The 18,784-nt window shown below is 43.5% G+C and overlaps 1 protein-coding gene across 7 annotated transcripts in view; it reads right to left on the bottom strand.

The window, feature by feature from the left end:
* The window catches only part of LOC126531724 (kin of IRRE-like protein 3), an 861,138-nt gene that overhangs the window by 2,543 nt on the left and 839,811 nt on the right, over window positions 1–18,784 (bottom strand). For 6 of the 7 annotated variants that reach the window (XM_055071418.2, XM_050179413.3, XM_055071419.2 and 3 more), the window contains 8 exons: window positions 13,622–13,912; window positions 11,352–11,639; window positions 7,083–7,397; window positions 6,578–6,703; window positions 5,159–5,183; window positions 4,240–4,337; window positions 3,448–3,575; window positions 329–541 (listed from right to left, as the gene is read on the bottom strand). In XM_055071418.2, the coding sequence (XP_054927393.1) occupies window positions 329–541; window positions 3,448–3,575; window positions 4,240–4,337; window positions 5,159–5,183; window positions 6,578–6,703; window positions 7,083–7,397; window positions 11,352–11,639; window positions 13,622–13,912 (1,484 nt within the window). The remainder of the gene's footprint in view (window positions 1–328; window positions 542–3,447; window positions 3,576–4,239; window positions 4,338–5,158; window positions 5,184–6,577; window positions 6,704–7,082; window positions 7,398–11,351; window positions 11,640–13,621; window positions 13,913–18,784) is intronic. The other variant, XM_050179411.3, reaches the window with a different exon arrangement.

Raw genomic sequence — 18,784 nt, 5'->3', positions numbered from 1 at the left:
CTTCCATTTCATTGCCGATAATGGACCGAGCGCGACATCGTAGCGTTCTTGCGCATACGGTCACATAAAGTATGCGTTATTCATCGCATATCACAAAGCGGCACCTGCACAATGTGCAGCTACACGCAGAGAGTGGTTTTCAATGAGGAAATGTGTGATGCGATCTGCAAAAATAGTGGGAGCACGACCCAGTGTCGTCAGCGAGCCGTAGAGGAGAGAGAGGAAAAGACGGGTAAGAGAAGAGGAAAATGAGGAGTGCTTGGTCGCAGCCAGCCAAGCACTCGACATCCAGTGAAGTTGCCGCGTTTCTCAAGTTTCGTGCGCCTACCCTGACGTTTGGCTGCAGGCTGTTCATCAGCGGCGTGTCCGAACCGACGGCCGCGCAGGGATCCTCCTCTTCGGATTGCGGCGGCACGGCGCTGAACAGGACGCCGGCCCGCTGGAAATCGATCTGCGCGTACTCTGTCGGCGGCTCCCGAATGCGCACCGGGTACTTGCTGCGCGGCAGAGACAGCTCCGCGTATCGCACCTCGTTGTCCATCTGCGATTAGGCCGGCGACGAGCAGAACGTTGGCATGAAGAGCACGAGACAAACACGCTTGAATCGAGCCAACAAAGGTAGACATATGCGACAGCGAGTCTCGTGGGTGACGGAGTTCACTCTAGATTTTCTGAGACATTTACACCTCTTATATGTTTTATTGATACCACTATGTCAAAAGGAGTAACCATCGACATTATAAGGTCACAATGCAGCTCTGAAATTCTTATCTTTATTTCAATGTTAAAATAAACTAGTTATTCAAATTAATTTGAGGCGGCACCTGCCAGCAAGGCTGGATAATGTCGAAACGTTTCGGATGACTCGTGGTACTTAACGTGCCGGAGCAAAGTGATGGCTGCAGCCGCAAATGTTCCACCACATTCCCATCGACAAAGCTACCCTGAATAACATGCACACACGCTGAGCTTGTGTTGCCCGCCACAAGGAGGAGCCAGCTTATTTTCCACCTCTTAAGGTGTCTCGAAGAGCTTCCTTCTGATGAAAATGATGACAGGCCCGGCAACACTGCATGTTGTGCTGGAGTGGCTGCGGCGACGCTATGTTGCGGAAGGGTGGGATTACGTATGCTTACTTCACACATTTCGAGCTCTGTGGAATGAAACATATGACGCAATATCATCTGGCCAGGTAGAAGTTGGATTAGAAAAATTTAGTCAGAAACTTCGTCACGTTTCGGTTTTAGTACTGAACTGAGGGTAAGAGTTCACGATCACAAACAACTTGGACGAAATGTCAAGAAGTTTTCATTTTGAGATGGTCAGTGACCCAACCTGCTAAAATGATTTCAAGTTTTATACTTCGGCTTTTATGCTCGTAGACGTAACTTAAGCCAGGTAACGTGATCTGAGCAACACTGTGACTGAAATAATGGTTATACGCGAGTCTGACTGAAAGGCTATCACGTCCTTTGATGGCAATGCATATAATTTCAGTGCACAGCTTCGAGGCATGCGACGCGTTTCCGAGAGTTTCATTTCACACGAAGCGAAGTATCCGATCGTTTTTCCGTTGCAACAGGCGATGATTTTCTCCATTCAAACGTTCCTTGCGGCGGAGATTTAATGCAATCGCAACAAGAACAACGTTTCTTTTTGTTTTTTCATAGCGCAACTCGACAGAGCCGTCGCGCAAAAAGGAAATACATATAAATTGATTATAACAGTCGCGATGCAAAAAGTACTTCGTTATTTATAGCGATACCGCAGTTTTTGAAACGAAATGTGTGTTAAGCGAAACGTGAATATATATATATATATATATATATATATATACGCTTGCTCTTTTTCAAACTGTTGCGACATTCTTCCATTTCCTTCATCTTACCACAAATTTATTTATTTTATTTCTTTCACAATACTGCAGGCCAATGTGGCCCATGCAGGAGTGGAATTACAATGAAATGGGAAAAGAACAACACAGAAATAATTTCCAACAACATTCGCACGACAATATAATACATCGGTTTCACTAGGACGGTATTTATCACACACACATGCAAAAAGAACAGCACATAAATAATTTACAACAGTACTTGCACAAGAATAATAACAGTTTGGCTAGGTTGATATTTAAGACAACAAGTGTAGTTCAAGGGCTCCGTCAAAATTTTCAGCCTTACAAACAAACTCAGGTAGACTGTTCCAATCCGAAACTGTGCGTGGGAAAAACTCTGCTTAAAAGCCTCTGTTTTGGGAAAAATTGGTTGTAGGGAGTGTTTGTGAGTGTTACGTGTTGGTCTTCTTGCGATGGACTTTAAATATGAGGGTACAGATATATTTATTTTTCTAGACAAAATATTATGCAAGAATTTTAGTCGACTGATTTTTCTGCGTGCAGCTAGTGTGGGAATATTATGCGCAATCATGAGCTTAGGTGGAGAACGCCGCCTTTTACATTTATTAAATATAAATCTGATTGCTTTCGTTTGCAGGCGTTCTAAGCAGTGTATATTTTTGTTGTGTGTGTGGGGATCCCATACAAGGGATGCATACTCCAATTTAGGTCTGACGAGGGCATTGTATGCTTGAAATTTAACGTTCACCGTTGCCTTTGTAAGCTTCCTTCTAAAAAACAACACAGTTTGCGAAAAGCTATATATATATATATATATATATATATATATATATATATATATATATATATATATATATATATATATATATATATATATATAATCCTTGTTTAGTGCCAGTCATTTTTTTTTATTTCAGAAGCTAGGTGACTCATGGTAATAGAATTTACTGCATATTGAAAAACAATGTTGTGGAGCAAAAAATACAAGCAGTTCGAAGCCAGACCGCTGCACTGCTTCCGAGGGATGTTTTCTTTTTTTAAGCAAGCACTGTAGAAATACAAAAATATGCGAATCCCACGCACTGTGGACTATCCGTTTAAGCGAAGTTTTCGTTAGTGTTTGTGACGAACGCTGTTCTTGTTTACACAAAATATACAAAAGAAGATCACGCGACGGAGTTGGGCACATTTTCATCGAAAAGCGCCTCGCTCACTAAAAACGTATGGCGTTCGAACCTTACAGACGGTCGACCGAAATCAATCTATCGGGCACGCTACGCAACGTACCGAATTTGTTCTGCACGACGTGTTCCTCGATCTGCTTGCTTGGTTCTGTAAACTAGACATCTGGTTCCGTACAAAAATCCCCTTAATGAACAGCAGCAAACCTACTCTGCCATCTAAACTCCCCATTCTGCAGGCCTGGCGATGTTCTGCGCATTAATTGTGACAACAACGGTGCCATTCTATCTCACAGCAGAAGCGAACGCTCACACAGACACACTAGAACAAGCGCAGCGGAATCACGGACGTAAAACATTCAACGAAGCAAACACATGACAAGAGAAAGAGTGTCATGCCAGACAGACCTTGACAGGCGACGGTCGTCTCAGTGACTGGATGTTCTCGTAGTTGTAGTCGCTGGGAGAGAAGCTGTCGTACGTTCGATGAGCCGGGTACGCTGGAATACGCCGCACGGCCACGCGCGGGTACTCTGCTGCACACAGGAGAAGATGAAGGAGCGCAATGTACAACAAGGGCGAAAGCAAATCGTACGTTAAATATTTGTGCTGGAAATTTTACGGTAACCGGCAGAAATAGCCCAATGCTGCCATCAAGAACTTTCTCGTCCACTCACTTTTACTCACGCATACACTCTTTCTTATTCATCTATGTTATAAAACTTCCTTTTTTTTTTCAGTGCACTGAGAATCAAAAGGCTCACCGCCAGCACCAGAACGCACAATCCTAAAATTTCACAATAGTGAAAAGGCAAAATCTCACATGTGTACGTCTTGAGCAAATGTGTCTACGTGGGCACAGTTTAAAATGAATACGTCTCATGACGGAAGCGATCAAAGTAAAAGCTATCTGAACAAGGCATTTTTGCACGGTGACATAAGCCACAGGCTGGTGTTCAGCTATTCTTATTATCGCAACAGGGCGGTGTCACATAAGCGGGCAAATGGTGATCATCCAGGCTTCATTATTTCCGTCAGGCATATTACTTCATTAAAAAATGACCAATGGTGAGACGTAACGCAACTAAGATATTCTAAAACAATTGAAGTCCATGGAAATCGTATCACTTTCAATTCGCTCCTGCCGAAATTGTCGCGGCGTCAAACTCACAGCATTATATTAAAAGAAACCACACTTACCCTGTGAATCACTCGTCTTTTGAATTACAGACGGGTCCTTCGTGTCAATATCTGTAAGGGCTAAGTCATCCACTGCTTTTCTTTGATGGTTTTGGTTCCTGTAAAAATCGCAATACATAAATAAAAAGCAATCAGGGGCAGAAAGTATACGAGAAATATTCCCCTTATTGAGAAGAATATAAGAAATAAGATGTATGAAAGAAAGCGAACAACGAAGATTTTTGCAATTTCCCAACAAGCAAAAACAGCAGATAGGCTGATTTTTTGTTCGCATTACGCTAATTAAAACTACACTGCTATCCATGCACCAGAACGTGATTGGGGAGTAAAGCTTATCATGTTCATAACTAGCCTCTTCACTACAAACTAAATACAAAATTATTTCCAGGTGTAAGCGTTATTTTGCTGTGTATTAGGTGATGGCCGAAAATTCGGCCCGCAATATTAAAAGTACACAGGATAGTGGCAGTAGCCTGTCCTGCACTTACGAGTAGTATAGACTGTATTCCTTGGACGGGAAAGAAACGTGTTGGATGCGCAAAATATCCTATTTATTGATGACGCTCAAATGTCGATGTAAAACGTGAAAGGACGATCTCGCCAGGGAATACAAGAACTTCTAGAGACGCAATGCGTGAGTCTCCGGCTACATTCGCGGCGCCAAGAACATTAGTTGCATTTTGCCGGTGCTTCGGCGTCACCTCGTTTCCTTCAACACATCTGATAATTTGCCTCAGACTTTTGTCGGCGTCGGGGAACTGGAGGGACACTTTGAATTACAACCATCTGAAGAAATACTAAAGGCTCTATTATACTCTTATTTCAACGCATTTTCAGGTCTACCAACGTACCCTGTTAAACCTAGACATAGTAACCAATGTAGATGAGTGTGCAGAACCTTATAGTTGCAGCAACTTACTTTTCCGGACTCTCCTCCGTAGGACCTGGAACGAAGAGCCAACAGTTTAAAACAAAACGGATATGAGGCCAGAAGCCACACAAATAAAAGCATTCAGTACAAAAGCACAAATGAAGAGCTCACTTTCCTTCAAGAGCACCACTTAGGAACATTCATGGCAAAAGTTTGTATTTTGACGCGTTTTCTGCCGATAATTCGCCTCAAAAATATGCGTTCTTGCATATGTTCCGATTAACACAAAAACAAGCAAAAAGAAAGAAACGCAAGAAAACGCAAAAAAAAAAGAAAGAGAAAGACAAGGAAATCAGGAACGCTTCGTTATTGTGCAAGCATTCGCTTCGGAAAATTCACAGGAGGTAAACAAAAGCTCGCAAGTATGTTTCCCTAATTAGTAAAGTACGAACTGGGCATTGTCTCTTAGAAAGGGTGAAAAATATACTAAACTCAGTTAGCGACCAGACTGAATAGTGAAAGTGACCGCATGCATGACTCAAAGATGTCAGATGGCGTTATTACGAACCGAAGACCCGTCAGTGCTAACAAAGTTTCTGTTACACAAGTGTCGTACGCGTTTGGCATTTGACAATGCGACCATGTAGTGATCGCGCTCATTGTCAATAAGAGTTGCATACGCCTGGACGTTCGCACGAATACGTATTTATTAAAGAGAAAATTTGAATATATTGGCCTGACACCTGCATTTCGAGTATTTCTACGGAAGTACAGCACTCTTCCTGCCATTCGTGATCGTGGCTGCCGCCGTTTGCCTATTACAGCGATCGCTATCGTGAGTGGTGGGCAACTGAACGTTGACCAATGAGGACGCTCTCTCATGTGATGGTTTTGTGAATACTGTCACAGAATCCCTCAAAAAGTGAATGTGAGTTCACTAGGTGAGCTAAGCTGCGGGTTATAGGAATTTCGTCGGGTCTCGGCTCATTTCACCAATCGGAGGCATTTTTTTACGTCACTGTTTAAGTGAACATGGTAATTCCGAATTTTGGGGGCTGCATTGCGCCGCTTAGGAGTGGAGCCAGCGAACGCAGTGACAGGGCATAATGCTGTCCTCAAATGAACTATTTCACAGCAATTCGACGAGCTGAATTGTCGCGTACTGTTCACTTTCACGTAAGTTTCACTCTCACGTTACAATTGAATTCATATTGCGGCATCGATAGAGCACAGTACGGCTTGTGTTGTACATGACAATAATAACCTAGCTTGGCCGGGTAAATACGGTTTAAGGTAACGCAAGTATTCCACATAATGTATATTTTGCCACCTTTGATTGCCACCTTTGATTGTAAAATTGTACCCACCCACTCACAAACATCGCCAAATTACTATGGTCAGTTTCGTTTATACATTGTGCGAAATGCAAAAAAAGAAGGCTCATTCACTTAATGACGTAATGCTTACGCTTTTCGCTGTCGTCTCCGCGGAGTCGCATGACGACTACGATAACAATGGCCACCAGCACTAGAGCTCCCACGATGCCGATCAGGACACCAAGCACTGGACTCACTGATGTGATGTCCGTGTTAGCTGCACGCGCGCCATGTTGCAGTGGTGATGCAGAAATTAGATTCAGAAGAAACACAAAAAAAGCATACACTCTCGAAAAAAGTAATTAGCCTTATGCATGGGGCGTTTTACGCTATACCCAAAGCTTCTCGTAAAAGCCTTCAAAGCACAACAACTTCAAAGTTTTCTTTCAGATGACGTTGGTACTACACCGAACAAGTTGCAATTTTTCGCCTGTATGACGGACAAACTCGTACTTGTGCTGTGTCGTCAGACCGGTACGCTTTACTAACTGTAACCCCTCCGAAAATAAGCTATGAGCGCAAGGTTAACAATGCCATTAAACGTAAGTGTACTTAGGCGCAGTTAAGTAGTCACGATAACTGTTTGCCCGCCTTACCTGTCCTCCTCTCGGGCGAGGGCAGCGTGTTGGTGGATATGGAGACGCTGTTGCTGCGGCCCTTGGAGTTCGAACCGTACAGTACGAGAATGAAAGCGGTGCCGGGCGGCAGGTCGCGAACCACGAACGACGCGCCCTCCGAAGAACTGAGGTTGCGCTGCAGGAGCTCCAATGCCGAGTTGTACACCTCCAGGTGAAAGGTCTGCCGCAGGCCCCCGTGGTCGCCCGGTTCGCACTCGACCGCCAGCGAGACAGAGGTCTGGTTGCTCACGCGGCAGTTGCGCACAGCCTCGGGTGGCCCTGTCCAACGAGAAACTGGCCGCGCTCAGTTATCCACGCTTGGCGTCGGGGCGCCCCCGGTGACGCGCAATGCACACTACGTAAAATATAGCCTGAATGGTGCTATATTTTCTACTTCAGGCGCCCAGCACGCCCTGACAGCGCTGTTCTCAGACTCCTTTTTTTTTCAGCACTTAGCCTATTGTTGCAACTTGTCTCATTACATTTCCCTCTGATTCTCCACGGCCGCAAATTGCTTTCTGTTCATCGGCATGTTTGCATTTACAAATTCTCGTATACAACAGGTAGTGCGGCACTAGTACAGAACGATAGGGAAGTCTTGACGACAGAAACTAGGTTTCGTTATTAACAATAGTATTGATGATAATTGCGCAAGTTATGTCTGTCACTCTATGAAGCTTTATCATCATCAATTGGTAGTTTACTCGACTCCCCCACCTCTATAAACCTGATGCCGTCGTCGCAGTAACACTCACTTTAATTAAATTCTCAGCCACGCGCAATTAAGTGTGAGTCAAATGTTCTTTTTTTCTTTCAGGTAAGGCCAGAAATGTGCAGGCTCAGTTTTAGTACCTCTACAGTGCGCCTTTAAACTTTCCGGAAGCAAGATAAATGCGATTTTAAAGAAGTAGGTCTGGTGAAAGGAAGAAACTATATGTGCGGTGGTTATCCTTTACCCCGAAAACATATTGAAGCGACGAAAGGAAATGTGTTCTCGATGTGAAATATATTTGCTTTCTTCTATACCAATCTCTGGGTTGCGAAACTAACCAATCACTTTTTTATCTGCTAGTACCCTTCGTAATCTCCAGGGGCAAAAACTATTTGAAGCAGCATTCAATGCCAAATCTTCTGGTGATGTTTCCCTCATGTGGTTCAGCAAAGGACAAGACAGCTAGAAAATTCCGCTTCAAGCTTAGGAGACGAAGTTCAGCGCAGAAACAAGGCAGAATTTAAGCCGCTTTAGACCCGGGGGCGAGCGTCCGCACGCAATCGCTTTGGCATCCGAAGGTAAACAAGCGGGCCCGGACATGCACTTTTGGAGAGTGCACCTAGGACTGCAGATCCAATTTTACACAGAACAGGACTTGAGGCAGAGGCACTAAAGGAGGCATTCCTCGGAAAACCACTCGCGGTGCCCTCCCCACCAAATATAATGGAGCAAGAAGCACTGTAGTAAACAATGTTGGGACAAGACAAAGGCAAGACACAAATGTAGACTTAGTACAGAGTAACTCCAGCTGTGATGACATATATACAGGGGGCTGCGTCCAAAGTCAGAGGAATACAATTCACCTGCCCAAAACTGTCTAAGACGGAGTACAATATTAGTTTGCAGTTAAGTGTACATCATAGCGAGTGAACAAGTGTAGTGAATGCAACTCGTAATGTAAAAAAAACGACAAGGAACCCCGTCGTGACTACCAGACAACGGTACCGTGAACTGACATTTCGGCAAGTTGGTTAAGCTTCGTCTTATGTACAGCGCTAGAACACACAGACGGAAACAAAGACGACAGCACCCGTCCTGTCGTTTTCCTTTCCGTCCACGTGTGCTTGGGCTGTATTAGGATGGTGCCGTGAAAACTGTTCTGCTATAACGGTATTAAACATCTTAGAAATCAAAGGGTTCTGTGGTTTCGACCATTACTTAGCTAGGTACTTGTATCGTTACACCTGTCATATTTGGTTCCATTTTTCGTTGCCAAGTCCTTAGAGTCTTGTCAAGATTCTTCCTTATCGTTACCCACAGCCTCAACTCCCTTATCTGCGTTACCGCTCACGTCATTGTGGGAACTCAGAATATTCCAGCTGGTGGTACATCACATTGAGGTCAAGCGGCACACTTTACTCTAGCGTTTCCGGTTCGGGATTATCCCTGCGTGCCGCACAATAAAAAAACGCAAATATGACTCTCCTTATTATTACTACAATCATACAAAAACCCACTTCCACTATGGGCAACCATTTATTTCGGTATCTGTTGGATTTACGAAAGAAAAATAAAGCACGACTTTTGTGTCTGGCTGAAAAAGACTCGCTTCTATCAGCCACAGATAGGGCTTTTCCAGGTACGCACGATGTACATGGTAAATTGTTAATTTTTTTTTGTATGCTGTCTTTCTTTCTTCTTCTTTTGCGTCATAATAAGCATTGTGGGTCGCATATTATCACGACTTCTTCCCTTGACAGCAGTGGGAGTGGTTTTGGCTGGCTTTGCACCGCTCAACATTGGTGAACAGATTAAATTATGGGGTTTTACGTGCCAAAACCACTTTCTGATTATGAGGCACGCCGTAGTGGAGGACTCCGGAAATTTCGACCACCTGGGGTTCTTTAACATGAACCTAAATCGAAGTGCACGGGTGTTTTCGCATTTCGCCCCCATCGAAATGCGGCCGCCGTGGCCGGGATTCGATCCCGCGACCTCGTGCTCAGCAGCCCAACACCATAGCCACTGAGCAACCACGGCGGGTGTTGGTGAACACATTATTGAACCTTAAGTTGTAAGTTAGCGCTCGTGCGTCCTAATCTGTTTCAGTACCATGTGCATCCCATAGTTCCCACATTTTAACCTTTCCGTACTATAGGAAATGGAGAAAATAGTATAAATTTTCACAAGAATTTTCCAGAAACATGGTGTGCGGGCAGCCATGTCACAAATGTAAGCGTTCAAGCAGTCCATAATGAAAAAAAAAATACTAGACACAATGTCACTGAGCATGAGGGTGATGATGAACATTATTATTATTATTATTATTATTATTATTATTATTATTATGTAAGCATTACTTTTGAAATGGGGTGGTTTAACATGCGACGAAGCTCGTTCTTCAGAACATTTTTGTTGCATTTAAGCTTAAATAGCTTTATACTCATGGCTATATTATTCACTTCAGAAAGTTAGCGTTATTGCGTGTTATCGCTTCCTTTTCCCCACCAATCTTATAGCCTTCTATGGTTAGTCTCCACAGCAGGTTCATGTATGTTTATCCTACGTCCTTAAAATCTAACTCTTCGGTCGAGTCAGCTGCTTCTATATATATCGCTCGATGAATACTCTGATACTCCAACAGAACACACTTATTGTATCCTACAACATTTTCATACGCCACGCACAAGTCGTTTCTATCTTTAAATTTTCTGCTATAAGTACGCGTTCTCAGACACCCTGTTCAGGCTGCGAAGAGCAGGAAACTGCCTATTGAACTATCATGGAATTCTTTCCCTTCTGATTTTAGTTTTTCATTGTTCTATAGGATTCCACAGCTGGCTTCCTCTCCATTGCTTTTATCCAGTACACTTCTACGTCTCACTTCTGCATCTAATTTAATATCCTTTTGCAACCGCCCCCCCCCCCCCCCCCCATAGCAAACTATTTACTACTTAATTTCCTGGTTATAGGTGACAGCCGCTGTCTAGTGTCGAGAACTGCAACTAGAAGCAATCTAACGAAAACACTCGTCAGCGATTTTTTTTGAGATATATTTTTCCTTGTGACGACTATGTTCGTCGTCAGCTATATTGGTAAAGCATTCCGGTAACGACTATATTCATTACTAGTGCAGAAAGCGCTAACAAGCACAGCTCCTCAGGCAATGCAAAGAGGGCGTTATGTGCTGCACGGATATTTTTTTTTTTGTACAACTAGCTCCAAAGTACTGATAGTGTATGTACATTTGAAGTTTATTTTTTCTTCCTTACATTTATATTGTTTACTTCGTACTGAGTGTGCAAGCATTCGAACTTTAGTTTTTTAGTGCTTTTTTTGTTCAAGTTTGCACATAATTATGACATCATATCATCCCCCATTTTTTTTCACTATTGTTTTGAGTAATTTTCATCACTAATGGGACATGCGCTTCCAACTTCTACAATTGACCCGCTGCATAGCTACACCTATTCACAGCTGTCAGTGAAATGGTGCGCGTTGCCTGTCTCTCCATGCCGATCCTCAGAGCGACTCACCTGCAGGTATGATGTGGAAGGCACAGGGCTCCCGCTGCATCCCAATGGTGTTGGTGGCCCAGCAGTAGAGGAGGCCATAGCTGTGCTTCCAGCGGGGGCGGTACGATGCCACGCTGGTAGTTCCATTCACAGTGAACGTCTTCACATCGAACACTTCGACAGAGTTGTTCAGCGCCCACTTAAAGCTTAGCTCAGACGGGTCGGCTTCCACCTCGCACGAGATTTCGGCCTCTTCATCACGTGCCACGCCGTAAACAAGGTTCTGGCGCTTCTTACACACCGGCGCGTCTGCGAAGACACAGAGCAGACTCATTAATATTCGGCGGGCCTAGATTGAGACTGCAAAACGAACGTATAACCATCTACTATTAACCTGGAATATTTTGCTGGTCTTCACCTTGCTAAGACGTTACAACAATATGAACCGAACAACACTGCCTGTTTTGAAAAGGTGAAACAAACAAACAAACAAACGAGCAAACAAACAAGCAATAAACAAACAAACAAAGCAACCGACCTGTCTGACCTTTTCTGCTAGATGGCACGAGTGCTCGTTCTCCTGTTGCTGCGGTCTTCTAATGATGACACCGCACTAACTTGTTCAGCTTTAAATGTTACGCAGAATATATGTCAAAGAACACGACAGTCGGGAAGCGTAAACAACGCATATCAGTTGGGGACCGGCAATTCCGGCCTTAACTAACTTATGGGTTTTCACGTGCCAAAACCACTTTCTGATTATGAGGCACGCCGTAGTGGAAGACTCCGGAAATTTCGACCACCTGGGGTTCTTTAACGTGCACCTAAATCTAAGTACACAGGTGTTTTCGCATTCCGCCCCCATCGAAATGCAGCCACCGCGCCCGGGATTCGATCCCGCGACCTCGTGCTCAGCAGCCCAACAACATAGCCACTGAGCAACCATGGCGGGTAAATACGGCCTTCAATAAGGCTAGTGCCAAATGTTACGATGCATATTTCTTACTACCTGAACGTCTATTTATGTCAAAAAGTATAGTGAAGAATATACGAGTAACAAAATACAAGAAGCCGCTTTCAAAGGTATTCTCTCAAACAAAGGAAAAAGCGGTGTTAACACATTCCTTGTGGTAAAAAAAGAACAGAAGAAAACAACACAGAAATATGTTTTTATATGACACTACACGTATCCTGGTGCAGTGTTATGTGCTGCCCGATACTACGTGCAAATATACGTGCAAAAGCATATTTTTATACGGGGTGATCATTTTGAAGTTTTCTGGAATACTTAAAAATGGCCGGTGGCAGAGAGCATAATTCTTGTCATTGAGCTGCATTATTTCGAAGAGGTGGACATTAGTAGCACAGATACATAATAAACTAATCACCACAACTTCAGTATTGAATTTCTTTATTGATTACTTCCCCCACATATTGCAATTTACGATCTGTAGCCGGTGAGCTTGCAAAACGTATACGCTTGAAATGAATCTCCAGGATGGCACCAGTTTCGATATGTGCCGGACGAAATAGATGGCCGTTCTAGTTACTTTTGTGCTTCAATGCACAAAAGAGCGTTTTGCTTAAAAAAAGTAAGTGGAACAAGAGCGCATTCTTACATTGTGCTTGATGGCACATATCTCCAAACGGGTAGGGTATGGTATGAAAAACTTTATTCAGGCCCTTCAGGTCGCGCTAGTTTCCGAGCCCGAAGCGGCCCGCTACCACGTCGGAAACGAAAGGCCTACCCTCTCGGCCACATCGCGGGCCCAATGGACTGCCCAAATCTGTTCTTCTAGTTCTGGGCTACGTAGAGCCGCGTCCCAACGCTCTTTGGTGTTGTCCTTGTCGCTGCGTAACGCGGAGCACCACCAGAGCATATGTGCTAAGTCTGCTACGCTACCGCAACGCGGGCAAGTGTATAAAGCCAAGCCTTCATACACTTGCAAATGTTTTGCTTATTGATAGGGGATGGGGTAGGTTCCCGTCTGTAAGAGCCTCAGGGTGAGAGCTTAGGGTCATTCTGAAATTTGATTTCAAGTCGAGACACCTTACAAACTGACTGGAAACAAATCTCAAATAGCAATAGGGGCCGTAGAGTGAATATTTAAGAATTAGCAAATTTTTCACGTAGTTGAATGTGAATATGTGTTTCTATTTCGCGTGCTAGAGATGTCCGCCACTCTGACTGATCCAGCTGAAGGACTAGAATTATGTTGTTTGCAACGGGCTAGTTTAAAGAATTACGGAAAAATTAAAAGTGATCACCCCTTATATGGCATTGCACTCACAGTGGACCCTGAGCAGGACGCGGTCGCTCTCCCCTTCCCCTTCGACGTTTGCAGCGACGCACTGGTAGTGGCCGCGGCTCTCTCGGCGAACCTTCTGCAGCACGAGCGACTGGTTGCTGATGATGACCCCCTGCTTGACATTGCTGTACAGCGGCTTTCCTTCGAACTTCCAGCCCACCTCGCTGACCGCCGGGTTCGCCTGGATGTTGCACTCCAGGTACACGTCCGAGCCTTCGCGGATCGCCTTGTGCTTCATGTTGGCGCCCAGTGAGAGGCTCAGTCGCGGAACGTCTGCAAAGGTGTGCGTAAAGGAGCGCAATCATTCGCACATGCGGAACGCCTCGCAACGAGTGTGAGGAGCACACGACGAGTGAGGCTAGTCTGTCGAAATAAAGTTCACGTTGTAGAGCGTGCTTCCTTGCTTTACTATCTGCTAGACGTGACCTTTGTAATGGAATTGACAACAGCTTGATTGTACTGAAAACGCGGTAAATTTTGAAGGGTGTCATTATAAGTGTTCACGGCAGCTGGCGCCCTTTTACTTTACCTAACGGCAGAGGAGTGCGATTTTCGACACCCCTGGAAATTTTGTCGGCTAAAGTAAATCGAATAAATTTCTCAGAAGCGAACTCAGTTCATGATCGCTGGTAGAGTTATTGGGTGCCTACATGTCTAAGCATGTAGCAGTGACGCAAGCACGATAGTGTAATTGCGTAAAATTTGAGTGATGATAAAGATAAATAAATTGAGCTATGTTATCAGCCATTTAATCTTCATTACTTATGCAGAATTATTTTACCTAAGAAATGCTTAAGGGCTCCGCATTCAAATAATGGTGATATGATGACGTATAAACCTCGTAGTTCTTGAACCAACGAAAACACAGACCGATATTGTCCTCTTTAGTGCCCAATAATATTCACTACTGTTGTAACGTTCATCATGAATAAAATTTTCAGTTACACGACGTTGTGACAAAACTTTTCACAACCGCAACACTCACTGAACGGGAGCTCGCAGATGTGCAAAACATCCACGCGACCTGAAAAAAAAACGCAGGTGTGTTTGTTTCTCTACAGTTTCTAAAGCATCCCTTGTGAGTCTGAAGACAATGTCATATCCATCGCGAAACTCAGATTTGGTTCAATTCATTTAAATTCAATTCAAACACGCACAGGTGCTCTCAATAGGCAACTGTTGACTAATGTAAATTGTTTTTCCAATAGTAAAAAATTTTAAATAACCGAAATGTTGTTAACATATGCGCGAGATCATGTGCATACGTACAAAATTCACAGCATGATTTCAGATGACGCAGAGAATAGCTAGTACCATGCGTAGCGTCAATATTAGTGTAGGATGTTTGAATCCATCTTGCAATGGATTGAAGAACTTAGTAACCGCTCACAGTTCACCTTGATTAACAACAATACATATAATTCCTTACCAGTAACTTCTGGCGTTCCACAATGACCTGTTATAGAGCCTCTTCTCTTATTAATATATATTAGACTTACCACTGCACGTATTCTGCAATATTCGCATGTTAACGCACAACTGCATCATGTACAAAAAGTTACTGACATGTCTAGTAAAATCTCCCTTCAAGAAGATATCAGCAGTGCACAACAATAATTTGATGGCTGGGTAATGATGCTTAAGCCAGATGAATGATATCTAGTGGTGTTCTCTCGCCTACTCAGCCCAATAGTTCACCTATATATAATAAATAATCTACATGTAAAAACTGTGCAGTCTTATAAATAGCTTGGTGTAACTCTTACTCATGATTTGTCTTGGAGTGTACATGTTACTAACGTCATCTCATCTAATAAATCTCCTGGTTTAATAAAACATAACCTAAAGCAAGCGCCGAAACATGCGAAATAGCTAGCCTATCAAACCATATTCAGCACTAAACGTGAATACGAATGAGCTGTATGGGGACCACCTCGAGCATATATAGGATGTCCCAGCTAACTTTAGCCAGAGTTTAAAAATATGCAAATGCCGTGTGGCTGGAAAGAACAAAGATAATATTGTTTGCTGTCGCTTGGAGATACTCAAGCTATTTTTTACAGCAAAGCTGTATATGGCTAGGGTTCCATGAATTTTTGTTCTCCGTGAATAAAAATTATCGTCATCAATGGCTCATACCCCCGTAAGCATTCATGCTACTGTAAGCAAGCAAAAATGAAACGACTCATAGCCCCGTAAGGTAGAGGCTACAAGCACTCAGCAAAGTGAAGCAAATAGTGCTTAAATTCTTTCAAATTACGCATACGACATGCAGAACAGCATGTCGAAAACTGTCATCATCAATAGCTCATACCCCCGTGAGCAATGGCTCATACCCCCGTAAGCAAGCAAAACATGCAATGACTTATAGTCCCGTAAGGTTCATGGCTACTCACTTTGCGTGAATTAGCTGCGATGACACTACCCGTGTTGTCGTTGTCGGTGATTTCAATGTGGATGTGTCGGTACCAAAAAGGTAGCGGTTTACGCGTTCCGTGTTGCAGACATATCTCTTGCGATGCCACAGCGATCCGACCCAACCGACCACCGCGGCGTACGTGCATCGAGTTCATATTATCAAAGAACGTGATTGCAGTTACAAGTGAAATAATGACCACCGATCAAGACGATAAATGAGCGTGCGTACCTTTCATCACGATGACCATATGCCAAGACAATAAATGAATTCGTACCTTTAATCAAAATTATTTGTCACCTTCGTTTCGTGTATTAAACAGCTTCGCTGGTCAACCACCTTCACCGAGTGGAATGGTTCATGATTTTTTTTTATTCCGCCTAATTAGATAATTAGTCTTAATTAATAAATCAACTTCTCAAATATAAAAGGTAGATAAAAAGTATAAATGAGAACATTGTTGAGCGACATGAAAAATTCCCGATGCAGCTTTCTATTCCTCAATACGTGCTACATAAAAGTGTTATTCCGAGCATGTAAGAAGCACGCGTATACATGCGAAGTGCTTCGAGCGGCCAGTCACGCGGCAATTTTGCGTGAATTTGCGGGCTTCTTTCACGCTCGGAAAAACACTTTCATGTATCGTGTATTGAGCAACAGGAGGCTGTATCGGGAGCTGTTCTTGTCATTGTGCATTTTCCTCATTGACACTTTTCGTCTAAATATAGTATTTGAGAAGTTCATGAATTGATTAAGAATAATTATCTAATTAGGCGGAATGAAAAGAAATAGTTTGAGTATCTCCAAGCGACGGCAAACAACATTAGCTTTGTTCTGTCCAGCTAAGTGAAATTTGCATATTTTAAAACTCTGGCTAAAGTTAGCTGGGACGCCATGTATAATCAACGCGCTCTTATCAGTAAAAACCGCGCCATAATGCTCATCAATTTTTGATAGCCATGTGTCGTCACTGAAAAAAATAATTCCAATTACTTGTCATCGTTAAGCACTTTCGTATCTCATCTCTGCCCAATTTTCATAAGCTTTGTTATACTTGGCTCAATCAAGCACCGTACTGCACTGCCCGCACATGACATCGCAATCGGCACACGCACCAAGTTGGCAGCCTTCTCACTCATAGTACCACTTCTTTAGGCCTTTCCTTTTTCGTGCAATGACATATTGCAACCGTCTGCCCACCAAATTGTGACCATAATCTGTGCACATACTTTGACACGAAGAGTAACAGATCACTTTTCTGAATAGACAAGTACGGGATATGCCTTATGTACCTAAACGTTGTTGATGTGTTGCATTTAATATAACACTCCTATTTTGCAATTCCTAAAATAATTTACAATACATTTGTATACACACAACTCTTATCTAATGCCCGTAATAGCGTTTTTAAGGTAATATATGAAATGACATCAAAAAAAGTTATTTGGCGAACAGCTTAGAAGAAACACCCTAAAACTAAACAGATCAGTGCCACTTCACAATACACGAACTGATAATGCAAGTGCTTACCCAGGAAAAGAGCGCCATCTAATTGAGGGGCTTCCGTTAAACCACATCCAGATCGAATGCATTCTCATTCTATTTTGCAAAGCGTCGCAAGGCCATCGGCACATCCATATTACGTTTTGCGATGGCGGCGCCGTAATTTCGGATCCTAACTGCTTTCCCTAATGTTGCCGATCAAAGCTGACAGAATGTGGCGGGAATTTCGGCCGTCGTAAAGGTGCGGTCCTAGTGCTGAGCGTGGAACAGCCACGCCAACGCTCACTAACGTCACGCCGGAAGTGCATCGAAAACGCGCTTCATCTGGTTCTTGCTTCAGAAACAACTAGCTGCTTCGCTGTCTCCGCTCAGAACGCACTCTCACCGCTCACCTGCAGGACGATGGCACTTCCATGCCAATTGTGTGGCCCGGACTTGAAGCTTATAGTATTAAGGCTACGTACAAAGGATTATGCAGCTTGCCACTCCCGCACTTGCATGCGTGTTTTCGCTAATAGCCTCAACAAGCCGCCAGACCACGAGACGAGCTTTCTACCCGCAGCGGGGCGAAAACAACGCCCTCAGCAGATGAAGCAGAGAGACAAAGCGGAGGCCGTTGGCGCGCGCTAGCTGGTACACGGTGCAGTCAAGACAGCGCAAATGCACGGGACAAGGCAACGAGGGGGCGACAAAACACGTTCCTTCCTCTTCTTGCCTCGATCCGAGAATTTTCGCTGTTTAGTCTCCGACGAAGCACACAACGAGCACCACACGGAGCGCAATATATATATATATATATATATATATATATATATATATATATATATATATATATATATATATATATATATATATCAACAAGAGAAAAAAAAACGCTGAGCTTAAAAGCTAAGGAAGAAAGCGAATGAGTAATGTATGAGATGAATAAATAAAACAGACAAGGAATATCAAAGCGAGACATGCAAAGCAGAAACAAATATATAATAGTAGACCTAGGGAGAGGGGAAGAAATAACACGTATCGATGAAGCCCTTTGGCGATCAGTTAGCCGCCGCCACTACCAACCCAAACCCTTTGGCACGAGTCCTTGAGCCTAATGGAAGGAGCCAGACGAGTCGCCGTTCTCACAGCTAGTTTTCGCTATTGTAACTACACGCCAACATAAGCCGGCCTCGTTAACGGTCATTATCATGATACTGTCTTGTGAATATGCCGCGCTTTTATGC

Source organism: Dermacentor andersoni, chromosome 5 (assembly GCF_023375885.2).
Source record: "Dermacentor andersoni chromosome 5, qqDerAnde1_hic_scaffold, whole genome shotgun sequence".
Lineage (NCBI taxonomy): Eukaryota > Metazoa > Arthropoda > Arachnida > Ixodida > Ixodidae > Dermacentor > Dermacentor andersoni.
Note: the sequence above shows the minus strand (reverse complement) of the source record. Positions and strands in the feature narration are given on the sequence as shown.